Source organism: Sitodiplosis mosellana, unplaced genomic scaffold, assembly GCF_009176505.1.
Source record: "Sitodiplosis mosellana isolate CC-2019 unplaced genomic scaffold, AAFC_SMos_1.0 Smas_scaffold_1, whole genome shotgun sequence".
Taxonomy (NCBI): domain Eukaryota; kingdom Metazoa; phylum Arthropoda; class Insecta; order Diptera; family Cecidomyiidae; genus Sitodiplosis; species Sitodiplosis mosellana.
The window spans coordinates 22,729,742-22,744,624 of record NW_022595244.1 but is presented as its reverse complement, the minus strand read 5'-3'; the positions used below and the strand labels follow the sequence as shown (position 1 = coordinate 22,744,624).

The following is a 14,883-nucleotide window of genomic DNA, read 5'->3' as shown; positions in this document are numbered from 1 at the left end:
TTTTCCCATTGTTTCTTCTCGTTTTCTCACTCTCGCGTACTACGTAATTTGAACCATCCATGAACACATTTAACATGTACAACGTTGTTGCGCGATTAAATGTGTTCTTCTTTGTTTTTTTCCCCTCGTTCTTCTTCGTGTGGTTTTGCTGGTGCGTGATTTCTTGCTTTGTGAGAAATAAAAATAAAACTGAAAGAGAAGAAGAAGTCGACAACGAAGTATGGGCAATTCATCTCAAAGAGCGAGTAAATGGACGTTCTAAATTGAACATTACCATGGCGTACATGACTCATTAATATACACCATATTAGAGGTTGAGTTGTTCCTTTTTAGCGCAATGTTTTTTAATGGAAATTATGTAATTACTTGTCTGGTTAAGAAAAACTGACCAAGAACTTTATTTGTTCTGACATTGAACACAATTTCTTAGTTGAAAATTTCGACTACGTAAAATATTGGTATATCGGTTTAATTGAGAGTTCCAATTTGGAATTCTACAGCTGAATTTTTTTGATTGTATCTTTGACTGCATTTGTGGATTGGAACAAAACTTTTGATCGTAAAGTAGTCATAAAGATTATTTTTCTAAACTTCGAAGCCAGATTCCCATTGAAAATTGACGAATACCAATTCAAAAGTAAAAAGTCACAATGGATTGAATGGCTTATTCTCAGTTTTTGATGAAAATTAAATCGAACCTGATAACCGATATACATTCAAAAGGGTTTGGATTTTCTGGATCTCCGTTATTTTCGAGTGAAGCGTCAGTCAAGTCAGATCCAATCAATATCCATCACAGCTCTTTGTGTCAAAAGAAGTTAATCCCGAAAAAAATTAAACCGAATTGAGAAAGAAAACAAATTACCACGATTCGAATACAACATGGATTTTTTTATCTATTCACATCGTCCGACATAAAAAAAAGTACTCGTTCCAAAAGTTTTGTTGTGAGCACAACAAGGAGAAGAAGGGATAAGAGAAAAGAAAAGAAGTTAGTTATTTCCGTTTTGGTGATAATTTGGTGCAGAGAAAGAGAACAATGCAAAGGCACCGACTCCTCGAAAACAAAAACGGAGCGTTTTCTGTATTTTTTATGACATTGATCATGCGTATAGTTTCAAGGCTGCTTTGTATTTGACCGCAACGTGCTCTCGCGTTCCTTTTTCATCGCTTCAAACATTTCGCATTTAAATTAATTCAAAGAAAACTATCCTCCTCCTAGGGGCTACCAACCATGTTCAACGAGAAGAAGAATGGTCTATTTCAGAATTGTCTGAATCTTACGTCACTTTCTTCTCTATTCAAATCTGTTGGGCTCAACGACTTCGAAAACAAGAAGAAATATCAAAAAGAAAACACGTTCGTACTAGACAACCAAGGGATCCAGACAATAATTCAATTTATCTATGCTCAGGTAGAAATTTAAAGAATCAACCGAAACGCATTGCCACACATAGAATTTGAGAGTTGGTGTTATTTGATTCATATCGGTTTAATAGGTATTTTTTTTTACTTCGTCGTTTCTGTGTTTGGTTGCACTGAAATAAAATCCAAAACAATAGATTAAATGCCAGAATTATATTTAGATGTGTGTATGTTCAGGAAATACCGAAGCATACACACAGTGCAATAGATTGATGGGTATACATATATATATATACGTAACCGAATGCCGATGTGATATTGGAGGCAAACAAGTCATATTTCGACTTTTGGAATGTGTCTTTTGACGGGACATACAGAACACTATTTCAAGTGTAGTAATCTACGCGTACGTAAAATCGTTGCGTTTCGTATGCAGACACAGCCGCAGACTGAAAATTCCGAGCCTTAAATATGAATCCCTTGAATTAATATATAATCTGAAGAGAACCATGACTGCAGTCTAATGCGTTGTTCTATAGGCTGTAGTTGTTTATATGTACTTGTCTGGCACTCGATGAGTGAAAAACGGCTTGACGTCGCCCATGGAATATTTGGGAATTTCTCTGCATTTCTTTTTTTCCTGTGCTATTTTAATGTATGCACACTTTTCAACAGTCACTCAAACCCCGGAATATTTTACAAATTCCATAATTTTCTCTAGTTTAATGTTCAGTTTTCTCTAGTAAAATCGACATGAAATTGAGACATTAACGCAATACCAAAAAAAAAACTGCTGGATTAGAGTGGAAAATTTTCCATTGACGAAAAAGAAATCTCCATCTCAAGAGCTGTAACCTTTTGTAAGGCGGTAGTTGGTAGTAAACATCAAAACAGTCGGCTTAAGCTGTTTTGTAAAACAGACCACACAATTATCCAACATCCAGTTTATTTGGTTCATTTGATACCACAGAAGTGACTGACATAATCTCAAAATGTGTAGTTTAACTGTGTGTATACACTTGGCTTGGGCTTGCTCCGTTTGAATTCTTATTAACTATAATTGAAATCAAAAGCAATTTTCCATGTCTTGCCATATTATTAACATATCTAAGCGCTAGTCTGGAGGCGCTTATTTAACCGACTAACTTAGATATTACAACGATCACAAAAAAATACATACGATACGAAAAACACCACTGATTTACTATTCTCTCTTGTGTAAAACTGGATTAAACGGAATGAAAAATAGGTACGCATGTACTGAACATAGTACAAAGCACACCTTCAATGAAATATTCATTCGTGAGTCACGTTGCAATCTAAATCCATGTCACTCGGGCTTCAATAGCACTCATTTCGTTTGATTTATATGTATGGTCTGTGTATCCAAGATCAGAAGCTTGGTAAACAAAAACATCACTTACCTCCACTCAGTCGATCAGCAATTAAATCCTCAATCAATTTTGGGCATTCGCGTTCGATGGCATAACAAAACTCTTTGAACTTTTCGAAACCATTTCGTGCGATCACATCAATCAAAAATGTACACTTTTTCGCATCCAATTCGTTTTCATTGTTGTCGATGTTACTTTTGATTGTTTCACTGACACTACCATTCGACGTAGTAAAACCGTTTGCTGTATCCGTCAAATTTTTGATAATCGGCGTCGTCGTCGTCGTCGTCGTCGTTGTCGATCCGTTGTTCAAACCGATGAATTTATTGTATTTTTCCGATTGAATTTCAGTCAATTGCTTCTGATTTGTTGCACTGATTACTCCTTTTTGGGCTAGAACCGTTAACAAATCCGATTCATTTACATCACGTATAATTTGTTTTCGATGGCGCATCAACAATGCCCGAACCTCGTCTCCTTCGCTTGCCATTGCACGGTAAACTAAAGCAACCAAACCAAATAATTTGTTGGCTTTGTACGATGTTTTTTTCTCTCTATGTACTGTGTTTTTGTTGCACAGACAGCGGCAACGCGTTTCTCCTCTTTTTCTTCGTCTCTCTACTAGATCACAAACATCAATCGACTCTTTCGTTTATGCTATCGTTGTTGCTGTTGCTGTTGCTGTTGCTGTAGCTAGCATAAGCAATAACAAATCCAAAAACACTCACACACACACAGGCATGCATGCATGTGCGTTTGAATTTTTAATTTGGTTTAATGTCAGTATCTAAAAAACCGATCCATGTGCATGTGTGCGTGTATGTCGCTGTGAATGGCCGTGTGCTGTATGTAGTGGTAGTCACAGTACTCAACACGAAGCGACCGAACGAGAGTAGAAGGAAGAATAAATAATAATTTCACCAAACAAAGCGGTGTTTGATTTCCTTTCACACACACAACCTCATACTACCAGGTGACGGACTGTGTGTACGATGTACGATGCCGAGAACTGAAAGAATGAAAAAAAAACATAGCGAACGAAAACGACAAAGAGAACGACGATCGAAAGTAGTTTTTTATAGAAAAAAAAACCGTTTCCAACTATCGCCTAAAGAAAATATCATTCGATTGTTGTGAAACTGAACGCAATTCAGAAAAATTGTAAGCGGCACAAGAGAAAAGGGTGCCGCAACACAAACATATACAAATAGAATGCATCAATGCGTTATTGATTAACCAAATAAAGCAATTGCACTCAAACTCCACACAACCGTTCTCCCTGATGTACGTACAGTAACAATCTGCTAGCAGTCACAGCACATGTTCGACGGGGGTGTGCATTTCGGCCGTTCTCTACAGCCAATTTCCATATGCGGTATCGAAATCTATATAGATAGAATTGAAATTGAAATTTGATAGAATGGGCAACTGTTTGGTTTTCAACACTATGGCAGCTCAGAATGGTGTGAAAAATTATCCATTTAGCCATGTATCTCGACGCCCATTAGATGACGATTAGAATAAATGTCACCAGTAAATCAGTTTGAATTGTATTTCTATGTTTTTAACATACAAATGCCCAAATTTGCTTCGGTTCTCATTCATTTTGTTTGCTTCTTAGAACATTCAAATAAAGGTTCATTGTCAGTGTCGACATCTAGTTCAGTTCAGAAAAACCATTTGTCAATCGGCTGTGAAAAACGTCACTCGAAGTGACACATCGCAAATGTTTACAACATTTTTTCCATCACTTATCACACAGCCTAGACAAAACAACAATTAATATATCAAGTGAAAGCAATGTCAACGGAATCTAATTTGCTGGGCAAGGCCACAGCAATGGATGATACAAGACCTGGAAATGCAAATGCTGACGACGATAAAGATGACAGTTTGCGTGCGAAAAACAACGAAGCATTTTTAGCAAGAGCATCAATGACGGAATCGTACAGTGAAATTTTGAACTCGCCAATCGTAGAGACAAATGATTTGCCCGTTGAATCAAATGCTGCTCCGATTGTCATTCCGAGGCGAAGACCATCCTCTTTGAATCGTCATCATTCCAATCAATGTAAGTATTTATTGATTGAAACATCAACGATTTATTCATATTCTGTTCGTGTTTCAGCATCATTTCCTCATGGGTCGCTTCGAGTGGATGACGGTAATATGACGCATTTTGTTGCCGATAAAATCGAGTGTGCGATCAAAGCAGCTAGTCCCAAAGACGGTAACTAATTTGGAAGCCTAATTTAATTCGAAACCTCCCTTAGAACTAAACTATTCTTACATTTTGAATAGGTGCCGTAGCCAATACAAGTAAACATATGTCAAGAAACACTATGCTACCGCAGGAAACAGCTACCGAACAAATTCAGCGTCAATTCTTTTCTGCATTTCCACAAATTGACGCAAATGCACTGAATGACATTGAAATTGAGGCTCAATATCTGGCAGCAAATCTCGATGGAATTACCGAAAATCTCGGGAATTTGTTACATTCGGTGAGCAAATAACATAACACATTCAACATTCAATCTCAAAACTCATCGTTTTTTCTGCTTTATGACAGATCTCCTCAATTACTGCGGATAATGTGGATACATACAAAAATGCCGTGAACAAATTAACCGATCATATGGATGCTAATATCAAAACTATGTACACCGTGATGGCAAAGACTGAAGAACTATCGAACAAAATGAAAAGCACAGAAGCTTTGGCCGCAAGAATGTTAGTTGAAAATATTTACAATCAAAAATGTATATTTCAATGAGGTTTGTCAATAATACGTGCTTTTGTATGCATTTACAGACGAGATATCAAACGCCTAGTGGACGTATTAGATAGTGTAGCGTGAACATGCAGTAAACATTTTTCATTGTTCCATCATTTTGTATCATTGGCATTGGATGTGGCATGTACGCTCGAAGCAATTTTGATTCGGAATTTCTGAAGCACAGTCGGCAAAGGACCAAAGCGGAAAATGAGATTGAAATCAAACCATTGCCAAACTTTTGAACATTGACTGAATGAAAAACTCATACTCAAATAAAGTAATCAGTAAATCATATGAAGAATAAATACATGACACTTGAACCCAGAAATTTTGGGCCAGAATTATATCCATCTTCTTTTTAGCTTCTTGGATACGTTTCACCAAATATGCTTCTCTACGTCACTCCAAATTGCAAGTTGCAACGGTTATTACAGTCATTCAATATAGATAGAATAATAAGGAGTTATCTGAATTATATAGCACAAAATATCATTCAGAAGAAATTGTATTATAACAAGACAACATTTTATATAAACCAACCAAAATCTGTTCACTGTTTACCTTTGAATAATTGGGCTATTTCAAATCATTATATTCAACCCATCATCATCTGTTCACATAAGAAAGACCAATACTTCAGGGAATAATTGCATCCATCTCCACCATCGTGTTAATAAATAAAACAGCATATGATTTTCATAGATTCATTTTTTGAGGTTTTTATTTCGGATTATTATTAAGAATAATTTACAGCTCATACATCATTGTTTGCTCGTGAAATTCTACGATTTTTTTTTTTTAGAAAATAAACTAAATTTTACATTATGTTGTTTTTGTGTTTTTTTTCTTTCTTTCAATGTTTTTAAATAAATTTGCAATTTCTTTCATACGTTGAAGATTTTGGCTTTGGAATACAATAACAAACTAAATTTGTGGCTATTTTGTTAATATGTTTAATTTATAATAATAAAAAGAGTATGCATATATCATAATTGAAAGAAAAATTATGTTCTAAAAAAAGAAATACGCATTAAAATGTGAGAGTTTAAATTAAATTGTGTGTGTATGAAACATTTGTGATTGATCTGCTGATTTCATCAAATTCTGATCAAAGACATCTTTCGATATCGAGTAAAAACGAATCATTTTATGCAGGTCAAGTATACGTTAGTCTTAGCCCGAATGCATAGGCACACACATCACAAATTTCCATCTTCATGAAATAACATTTAAAACAAAAAAAAAGTACAATCTTTCAACTGATTGAATTTTTTACAATCAAAAGAAAAAAACAAATTCATGCAACTTTCTCCTCTGATTTCAATATCGTTCGGACTGAACAGTTGAATCTCTTTACTCTGTCTCTCTCTCTCTCTCTCTTGTTTTGTTTTTCTGTCGTAATTTTTATTGAAGAAAATAGAAATTCATATATGCATGACAGCAGGAATTAACTCGGCCTGGTGTTTCACGCGAATAGGATAATATTTATACTGTGTTATTTTTCGATTCAATTTTTAAATTTCAAATTTCGATGCAACTAAATCTCTTTTAATCCACATTCATTTTCCATGTTTCGCTCACATAGTATTCCGTTGTTGTTTTCACATTTAAGGTTATCATCAATTGTAAGCGGTTTGTGTATGTGTGTGTGTGTGAGTTTGCGTTGCAAACAATTTCATTAAAACGTATATTTGTGGTTCAATCCATTTTGCTATATGTATTTTGTTATTATTTGGGAGGAGGATGGTGTGAGATTGGACACGCGCAAACTACCTTGTGTCGCTAGGCAATGAAACGACTTTTTCCCGTGCCGGTTTTGTCGATTGTGGATTTGCTGACGATTGATTCGATTTACTGGAACCAGTTTTCGGCTTCGAGCTACTACGTTGCTGTGCTTGTGGAGCTGGAAACAAAAAAACAACATCAACAATAAGAATACTGATTTTTTTAGCATAGCGTTTGGCGGTTCTCACCTGACAAATGTGGCGGAAGCGAATCTAAATCACTATGTGATGCTGATTCTTGCTTCTTTTTCGCCTCTTCATACTCACTAGCGCGTGCGGTTGGTGCGTTCGATGTAACTGAATCAAGTGACACCGTGTTTGCCGGGTCGTCGCATATTTGCTCTGGATGGAAAGCAACATCGTCCAGTGTGTTGTTTTGTTCATCATTCTCATCGGATAGCGATAACGTCGACAGCAACAATGATTGAACGAACTGTGATCTATACAAATGCCAAAATGAAATGTCAGTCATTTCCATTTATTATTAATGGGCAATGCTACCGTTCGGAGTGCATTGAAAATTTAATTCGAAATACACGTACCTTTCTGCACGGCTACGTTCGAGCTGAGCCAAATCGGATTCATCTAAGGTTGGTTGTGTGAACCGAGTCAACAGGAATCGATTGCTTGGATTCGATTGATTGGATGTATTGCTCTGCATAGCGGAACCTATTCAATATGTAATAAAATGAATAAATTATTTAGGAATCTGTGTTCGTTTTCTTTAATTCACAAATCGAACAATTTTGTTAAATGGAAATTTAGTAGCATATTGAATGAGGTTTTGAAATCAAACAGAAAGAAATGTCGCCATACCCAAAATGTTTGTGTTAATATTCGATCCAAATCCAATCATACCATTTGCATTTGAACCCGATCCTAAGTTTGAATTTGAAGATGATGCGGCCGCGGCAGCAGCTGCTAATAATAGGGGATTTGATGTTATTGTAATATCACGACCAGAATTGTTATTATTGCTCGACGAATGATTTGTCGAACCAATTCCGTTTGAAGCGCCCGCTGAGCCACTGTTCAGCGCATTTGATGCGGATGACGAAGACACGGGCTGTGGCCGACGTGGCAATCTCTCCAGTTGTTGACGCGCAGCCTGCAACAAAAATTCAATTTAATTAATTTCGAATCCATTGTTTTTCGTTTCGAAACAGACAATTTAATTTGCTAATTGACTCGTTGGGTCATACACTCACCGATACTTGTTGTCGTTCCAATTGAATTTGCATTTGAAGTTGCTGTAATTGGGATGGTGGTGGATTGCCACGACGAACACCGCTCAACTGTGATAGCAGCTCGGCAATTGGATCAACCGACTCTCGGCCTGATGGTGACAGGGCAGACAAACCGCTCGACGAACTTAAATGCATGTTTGAACGACGTGGCCGGGGACCACCCAATGCACGACCTGAATGTGGCATACGACGAACACCTCCATGACGAATCGCAGATGGCTCATCGTATATATACGGTTAAGGAAAATCATTTTTATGTGTATGCAAAATTATTTTTAAAAGAAAAAAAAATCTGAAAAGGAATAAATGAAAGCCTTTTTTACGACTAAATAAAGGAAATGTTTTTTTTTTTGGTCTTTGGAAAAAGGATATCAGAAATGAGATTAAATCTCGTGGCCCAGTCCGATGTTCAAGCGTCAGATGACCACTAAAATCGTCTGTGACTAGATTCGGATCACCACCGGGGACTGCAGCACAAACTGGGCACACCACCTCTAAACCGGTGTCCGTATGCTCGGCGCTCACATGATCGTATAAACCTGTATCACTAAATCCCATTTTCTTGCAATAAGGACACGTAAAGCTTTGCGGCTGTTCGCTATTCGATGGTTCACCGCCATAATAGATTTCGAAATCGGCACGCGTTAAAATACATTGCATCGGATGCTCAACCGAATGGCTTGTGCTGGTCGCACCTTCTTCATAGCATGCGGCGCACAAATCATAATCATAGCAAATCAGACATTTGTAGCGTCGACCCCGAAAATTACCCTTTAGACAAGCATCACAGCTAACACCTACAAAAGAAACGACAATGGAGAAAATGAAAAATTAAATTTTAATTTCGAGATTTGTATTTAGATTAATTTTTTTTCTCCACCGTTTTTTGTGTTCTGAAACAAAGAGAATGCTTGTGCGAAGAACGACGCATTCGGATTTATGCGATTCTACTAATTTTGTTTGTCAACCGCTAATTTGTCATGTGGCACTCACGTTGTGCTAGCTATAATACTCTCTATAAAATATATTGCGTTGACTCAGTTTTTTAGTATAATCACAGTAACTTCCCCCCCAGATAAACAACGAATTGATGAATCATGAACTGAATACTTTCTGCAAACTGATTATATAAAATACAACGACTTGAATGGAATATTTACAAGCCGTTTAAAAAAAGGACTGTAATAGATGGAGCAGTTATAGACACGGCTCAACTTCAACACTTCACTTGTAACACATAAGACACTCGAAACAATTATCCCGGTAAATGGATATAAATGCCAAGAGAGCTGGAGATGAAAAAAATAATCAGTTCATTCACTTTGAGGTAAAAATCGATTCGCATCCTAATTTTGTCATGCTATAGAACAGGATAACAATTTCGAATGAAGTAATTATTTCATAAACTTTTCCACCACAAATCACAATCGTTTGAATTTAACCAACTCCCAAACCACGAACAGAACTGTTGTCTCAACAAATTTCCAATGAACAATACCATAAATTGCCGGATGCATTAACGTAATTATGAAATGAATTGAAGGATGATTTATGCTCCAGTCTAATCGCATCGACCACGAGGAAAAAAAAATGAATTGGAAATGTGTAACTGTAAAAATCGTTTCCACCATGTACAAACTCTGCAAATTGCATACTGCTTTATTTTGATCGATATTCTTACTAACTGTGTGCTGTCTGTCGCAACGACAAACTTTTTTTTCGCTTAATACTTGCACAAATTAAATTAGCGAATGAAAATGAAACGAGATCGAAAGAGAAAAGTTAATGCTGTTGCTCATTGCGATGGGCGGCGGAGAAGGAGGAGGTGGTGGTGGGGAGAGGCGATTCGTTAGTGGCGTCCTTGTTTGTGATGGCATGTGTACATGAAATGTGTCTACTTGTTTCGCTTATACAATAAAAGAAACGTCAAAGACACTCGAATGTCATTTAAATCGGATCATTTCGAGTAATAATAATAACAGGTACTACATGTTTCCAATATTTTTCGAAACAATTCTTTGTTATTCAAAAGAAACATTAGCAAAAGTACTTTGCCGAGAGATAAAAAAAAATTGTTCAAAAAAGGAAGGAAGGAACAATCCGATTTATTTATTGGCCATAAATTCGATAAAATTCGACGATATTTTTTTTGCTAACGATTCAACTTTTAAGTCGGTGAACGAGGCGTATTGGATAAATTATGATTAAATATTCGTGAAAAGTTATTTATTCCATTTCAACAGACTTGAAACAACTTTATTTATTCAAAACGATGTTGCGGTCGCTTTACAAGTATGTTTTTGTGTTTTCGATAACAATTTTAATTTCACGACAAAAGTAGTGTATGATTCAGATTATGTGCATGTGCATGTTCATGTAGTGGTTAGTTATTTAATTCAAGTGTTCGAGTGCGACCACAATAGAACAGCTGACCGCATCGACAGTTTTTTTTTTTCTACATATTCCAACTGATATCAATTTATTTGAGCTACACAGCGAATCGTATGCGCTGCACAGATTTAGCGTCTTGCAACAATCAAATGTATCATATCAGTGAAATTTGGACGATTTTTTTCTTGGTTGCGAAGAAAAATAAAACAAGAGTAAATAAAAGCATTGCGTTTTTTCGCAGATTCCCTTTTATTTGTCATATCTTTGCTTCGCCATTTTCGCTGTATGACTGCGAATCTGATTCAAAGTTTGAAAACAAAGCGATAAAAATAGATGTGGTGTATAGCACCGTTTTCTCGGACATCGGAAATTTTCGTACATTTTTTTTTTCAAATGTAAATGTGTAATTTTTTTTTGTGCTGTTTGTGTTCGTGTGAATACGGTCCAAATTATATCGGTCGTTAACGTTTTCGTTATTTTTGATATACACCGATTTGTTGGAATTGGGTTGGTAAAAAATATAGAGATTTTCCAGTGAATCGGTGCCAAAAATAACATGCCAACACATAGTACAATCCGCAGATTGATCTTAAGTGCTGAAAAACGAATGCGATGTGCAGTAGGGAAATCTTTAACTTTGCAGTTGCCGCAACCGTTCCAACACTGTAATGCGGCAATTTAATTAATTTATATGCCTTTCGTTGAACCGTTCTACTCGATATTCCAATTCCCGTTAACAATCGTAAGCCGTTTCATCATAATTTTCTAGTGGCCATAATATATGAACACTATTTGTCGTTTAACATATGAAATTCGGGAGAAAAAAACATTCGAACATGAACATTGAACGAGGAATGACGTCTTGAAAAAAAATTTGTATTTTTAATATTTCATCTCAGAAAAATTGTACACGTTTAATTCGATAATTTGAGACGTATTCAAAAATTCGCTGCCCTTGGTTGTGTTCACAAAAAATGTGTGCCAAATTAATTTCACAATTTCGACACTCAGTCGCTACTCGGTGAAAATATAGCATCCACGAGACGATATATGCAATTCATGTGTACATTTTGACGGTTCGTAATATTAATGTACAATGAATATTTGTATCGACACAAATGTACACAGGAAATCATAGTAGACAAAAATAAAACGAACTATAGAAAGGTGCTGCTTGTCGACAATAGAATAATAAGAAGGATGTTTTTCGACGAGGATGTATAATCATGTTTCATTTTACAATTGTCAGTAGCTCAATACAGTTCGAAACCTCGTAGAAATGAAAAATTTAGAATGGAAAAACCCTGAATGATATGCATTCAAATTCGTAAATACCGTGACTAACGAGCTACTACAAATATCTTCTTCTTCGTTTTTTACAGCAAAAAATGTCCAGAAAATGTTGAAATGTTTCGGTCACAACATTGTAATGGCTGTTAACGTTCAACATTAATGTTTGCTTGAACTAAATATAACAATGGAAATCGATAACTCGAATGAACGTTGAAAAATCAATCATTGTCTTTTAAAAAAAATGTGTTTGCAGCGAACACAAGTTCAAGCTTATAAAAGTGTTTTAGTGAGCATTTTTCATTTTATCGCGTTGCGACAGGTAGAACAAGAGGTGATTCTAAATCAATATACTATCAGACTTTAATTGGAAGCGACCGTTCAAATTTCAATTACGAATTATTGTCAATTACATTATTACAGTGATTAAAGCATTCATTATGTTTGACGTGTGATTTGTAACGTGAATGCCAGTACATCATTATGTCACGCGTTGATCACCTCTTCATGCCGCGATACGATGAAAAAACGCTTTCGGAAACCAAAACAGAGAAAAGAATAGCGACGACATACAGTTCAGCTTTAGTCATGTCATGCTCCGTTCTTTGCAAATGCACAAAATCATTCTTTCAAAAAGACGAAAAGAAAAAAATAAGAAGGAGAAAGAGTCCGTGATGTTTGAAACACCCACAGCAAAAAGCTGAAATAAACGAGAATCACACATACCTTCATGACGACTCATTATAATTCGAAACAATGCTGACTTAAAATTCACTTCTTTTTTTGTGCCTTTCTTTGTATTGTGTTTATATAGTGTATTTCCTCCACGGGCTGGTTTTGAGCACTTTGAATTATGATTCGAACGAAGAAAGAGACAGGGATTGTGTCAAACTTTAGTATGTTGTTGTTGTTGTTTTTGTTATTTTGTTTAAAAAATTCGCCGTTGATTCACCAAGCTCAAATGGATTTTAACATTCACCTTTCTACAAACAATCAACAAAATGAATATTTTTTGCTTCAAACTTCTTCTTTTTCTGGTAAAAATATCAATCTATTGGGCAAAATGTGGCGTTTGTGCTTTCGGTTCTCATTGAATTAACAACAAAAATAACAAACGATTCCAACAAATTTGCACACATTCGCGCACATACACACAGAGACACCTCACTGATTCAATTCGACTTTATTTTTCTACGTTGATTCGCGTTCTCGTTTCTTCACTCACTCTTGGCCAACGTTCATATGCGTATTCGTTTCTTTTTTTTTCACGTTGTTGTTGTTGTTGTTGCTGCAATGGCTTTTGAGCAGTTTGACTATTTTTATACTTGATGTGTTCTATTCAAACGATTTTCTCTCATTATTTTTTCATACGATTTGGTGGTGCTCAATGTGTTTGGTGTGATTTTTTGTTGTTGTTGTTTGCTTTCAATACTTTTTTTGATTGCATGTGAGCAAGCATTGACAAGTAGCGGCTATTTCACAAGAATGATTCAATAACATCGAAGGAACCAAAGTAACAAGAATGCAAACAATTTCGATTCGGTTGTTGGTGTTGTTGTTTTATCGTAATTAAGGTGCAATACCATGCGATGAATTCGTCTGATGGCGATAAATGGTCAATTCTTTTTTCGTTACTTAAGTAAAATCGAAATTATTCATTGATCGTCCACGCTAGTATTTGATATAAATCAGTCACAATGAATATGGTTTTTATTGTTGTGTTGTTGCTTTTTTTCGTTTTGCTTTCGTGTTTCAATTCAATTCGCTAGGTCGTTTTGTCCCTTTTGCTCACCAGTGAGCCACAGTGAAATGACAGTACACTTATGCTGGTTTTTCACATCAATAAAATTTATGTCTCTGTTTTTTTTGGCATTCCTCGTTTCCTATATTTCCTATTGCTTTTTCACAAATCGCCGTTTCTTCCACATCTTTTTTTATTCAAAATTTCAAGTAAATTTATTGCAGCAATTTTTTCTGTCACTTTTCTAGTTGGAAATTGTTTTTTTTTTTTTTGTTTTCGTCTATCTTGATTTTTAATCGATGAATTGTGTGTTTGTGTCATGTAACTTTGTTTTGCACCATTATTTTATTACTAGCCGACGACGAATATCTCTCACGTGAACTATTTTCTTCGATTTGACCGAAATCGAATGGAATTTTTTCCCTATTGTTGCCTCTCTTGTCAATTGGAAGGTGTTTTTTTCGTCGCTTTCGACGTGTGTGTACTATTGCCCATTCGATGTTTCTATTTATTCGGAACCAATTTGGTGATTTGTCTGCTGCAGGCAATAGACCATTGTTAAAAACACAAAACGGAGAAAAAAAAGCACACAAAATAAACTAAACGCAAATTGCTTGGATTTTTTTATTGTATTAAATATTTAAGTAGCGCGTAAAAATATTTTTCTTCCTTCTCTCTTTTTTTGTACTTCTTTTGTTCGCAAAGCTACGAGGTGCACAAATGCTTATGATATATTTTTTTTCTTCTACTTTTGCTACTACTCTCTTGTCGCCTTTCAACACAGACATGCAATTCAACATCAACATATGCACGCAATATATGTTGAACGAATGTTCAGTTCCAACCTGAAATATGACGTCACATTTTTCGTGTACCCGATGCCAATTCGCCG

General features: G+C 35.8%; 3 protein-coding genes across 6 annotated transcripts in view; 1 reads left to right on the top strand and 2 right to left on the bottom strand.

Annotated features, from left to right (window-relative positions):
• Positions 1–4,016, bottom strand: part of LOC129575984 (tight junction protein ZO-1) — a 41,532-nt gene extending 37,516 nt beyond the window's left edge. For both annotated transcript variants that reach the window (XM_055460280.1, XM_055460377.1), the window contains exon 1: positions 2,790–4,016. In XM_055460280.1, coding sequence (XP_055316255.1) covers positions 2,790–3,249 — 460 coding nt within the window. In that variant the 5' untranslated portion in view covers positions 3,250–4,016. The remainder of the gene's footprint in view (positions 1–2,789) is intronic.
• A 386-nt stretch (positions 4,017–4,402) lies between these two features.
• Positions 4,403–6,240, top strand: LOC129576044 (BLOC-1-related complex subunit 6). 2 transcript variants are annotated; one of them, XR_008688855.1, is made up of 6 exons: positions 4,403–4,830; positions 4,888–4,989; positions 5,061–5,263; positions 5,332–5,492; positions 5,574–5,815; positions 5,901–6,179. XR_008688855.1 is itself a non-coding variant. In XM_055460466.1 (5 exons), the coding sequence occupies exons 1-5, from the start codon at positions 4,560–4,562 to the stop codon at positions 5,617–5,619; spliced, it is 783 nt and encodes a 260-aa protein (XP_055316441.1). In that variant the 5' UTR covers positions 4,403–4,559; the 3' UTR covers positions 5,620–6,240. The 2 variants fall into 2 exon arrangements, 1 of the variants encoding a protein (XP_055316441.1); XM_055460466.1 differs by having other exon boundaries at positions 5,574–6,240.
• LOC129576032 (E3 ubiquitin-protein ligase Kcmf1) lies at positions 6,232–14,838 on the bottom strand. 2 transcript variants are annotated; one of them, XM_055460428.1, is made up of 7 exons: positions 12,977–14,838; positions 8,942–9,366; positions 8,531–8,794; positions 8,139–8,430; positions 7,865–7,991; positions 7,512–7,762; positions 6,232–7,441 (listed from the first exon to the last, which is right to left on the bottom strand). In XM_055460428.1, the coding sequence occupies exons 1-7, from the start codon at positions 12,990–12,992 to the stop codon at positions 7,308–7,310; spliced, it is 1,509 nt and encodes a 502-aa protein (XP_055316403.1). In that variant the 5' UTR covers positions 12,993–14,838; the 3' UTR covers positions 6,232–7,307. The 2 variants fall into 2 exon arrangements, with proteins under 2 accessions (XP_055316403.1, XP_055316412.1); XM_055460437.1 differs by having other exon boundaries at positions 8,181–8,430; positions 12,977–14,814.
• Between the last annotated feature and the right edge of the window lie 45 nt (positions 14,839–14,883).

Excerpts from the sequence above, each read along its gene's own strand:
- LOC129576044 (XM_055460466.1), top strand. The coding sequence starts at position 4,560 with ATGTCAACGGAATCTAATTTGCTGGGCAAGGCCACAGCAATGGATGAT. Across the intron at positions 4,831-4,887 it reads TCGTCATCATTCCAATCAAT|CATCATTTCCTCATGGGTCG; the intron begins GTAAGTATTTAT and ends TTCGTGTTTCAG. Across the intron at positions 5,264-5,331 it reads TCGGGAATTTGTTACATTCG|ATCTCCTCAATTACTGCGGA; the intron begins GTGAGCAAATAA and ends GCTTTATGACAG.
- LOC129576032 (XM_055460428.1), bottom strand. Across the intron at positions 7,763-7,864 it reads GAACGTAGCCGTGCAGAAAG|ATCACAGTTCGTTCAATCAT; the intron begins GTACGTGTATTT and ends GCATTTGTATAG. Across the intron at positions 7,442-7,511 it reads GCTTCCGCCACATTTGTCAG|CTCCACAAGCACAGCAACGT; the intron begins GTGAGAACCGCC and ends TTTTGTTTCCAG.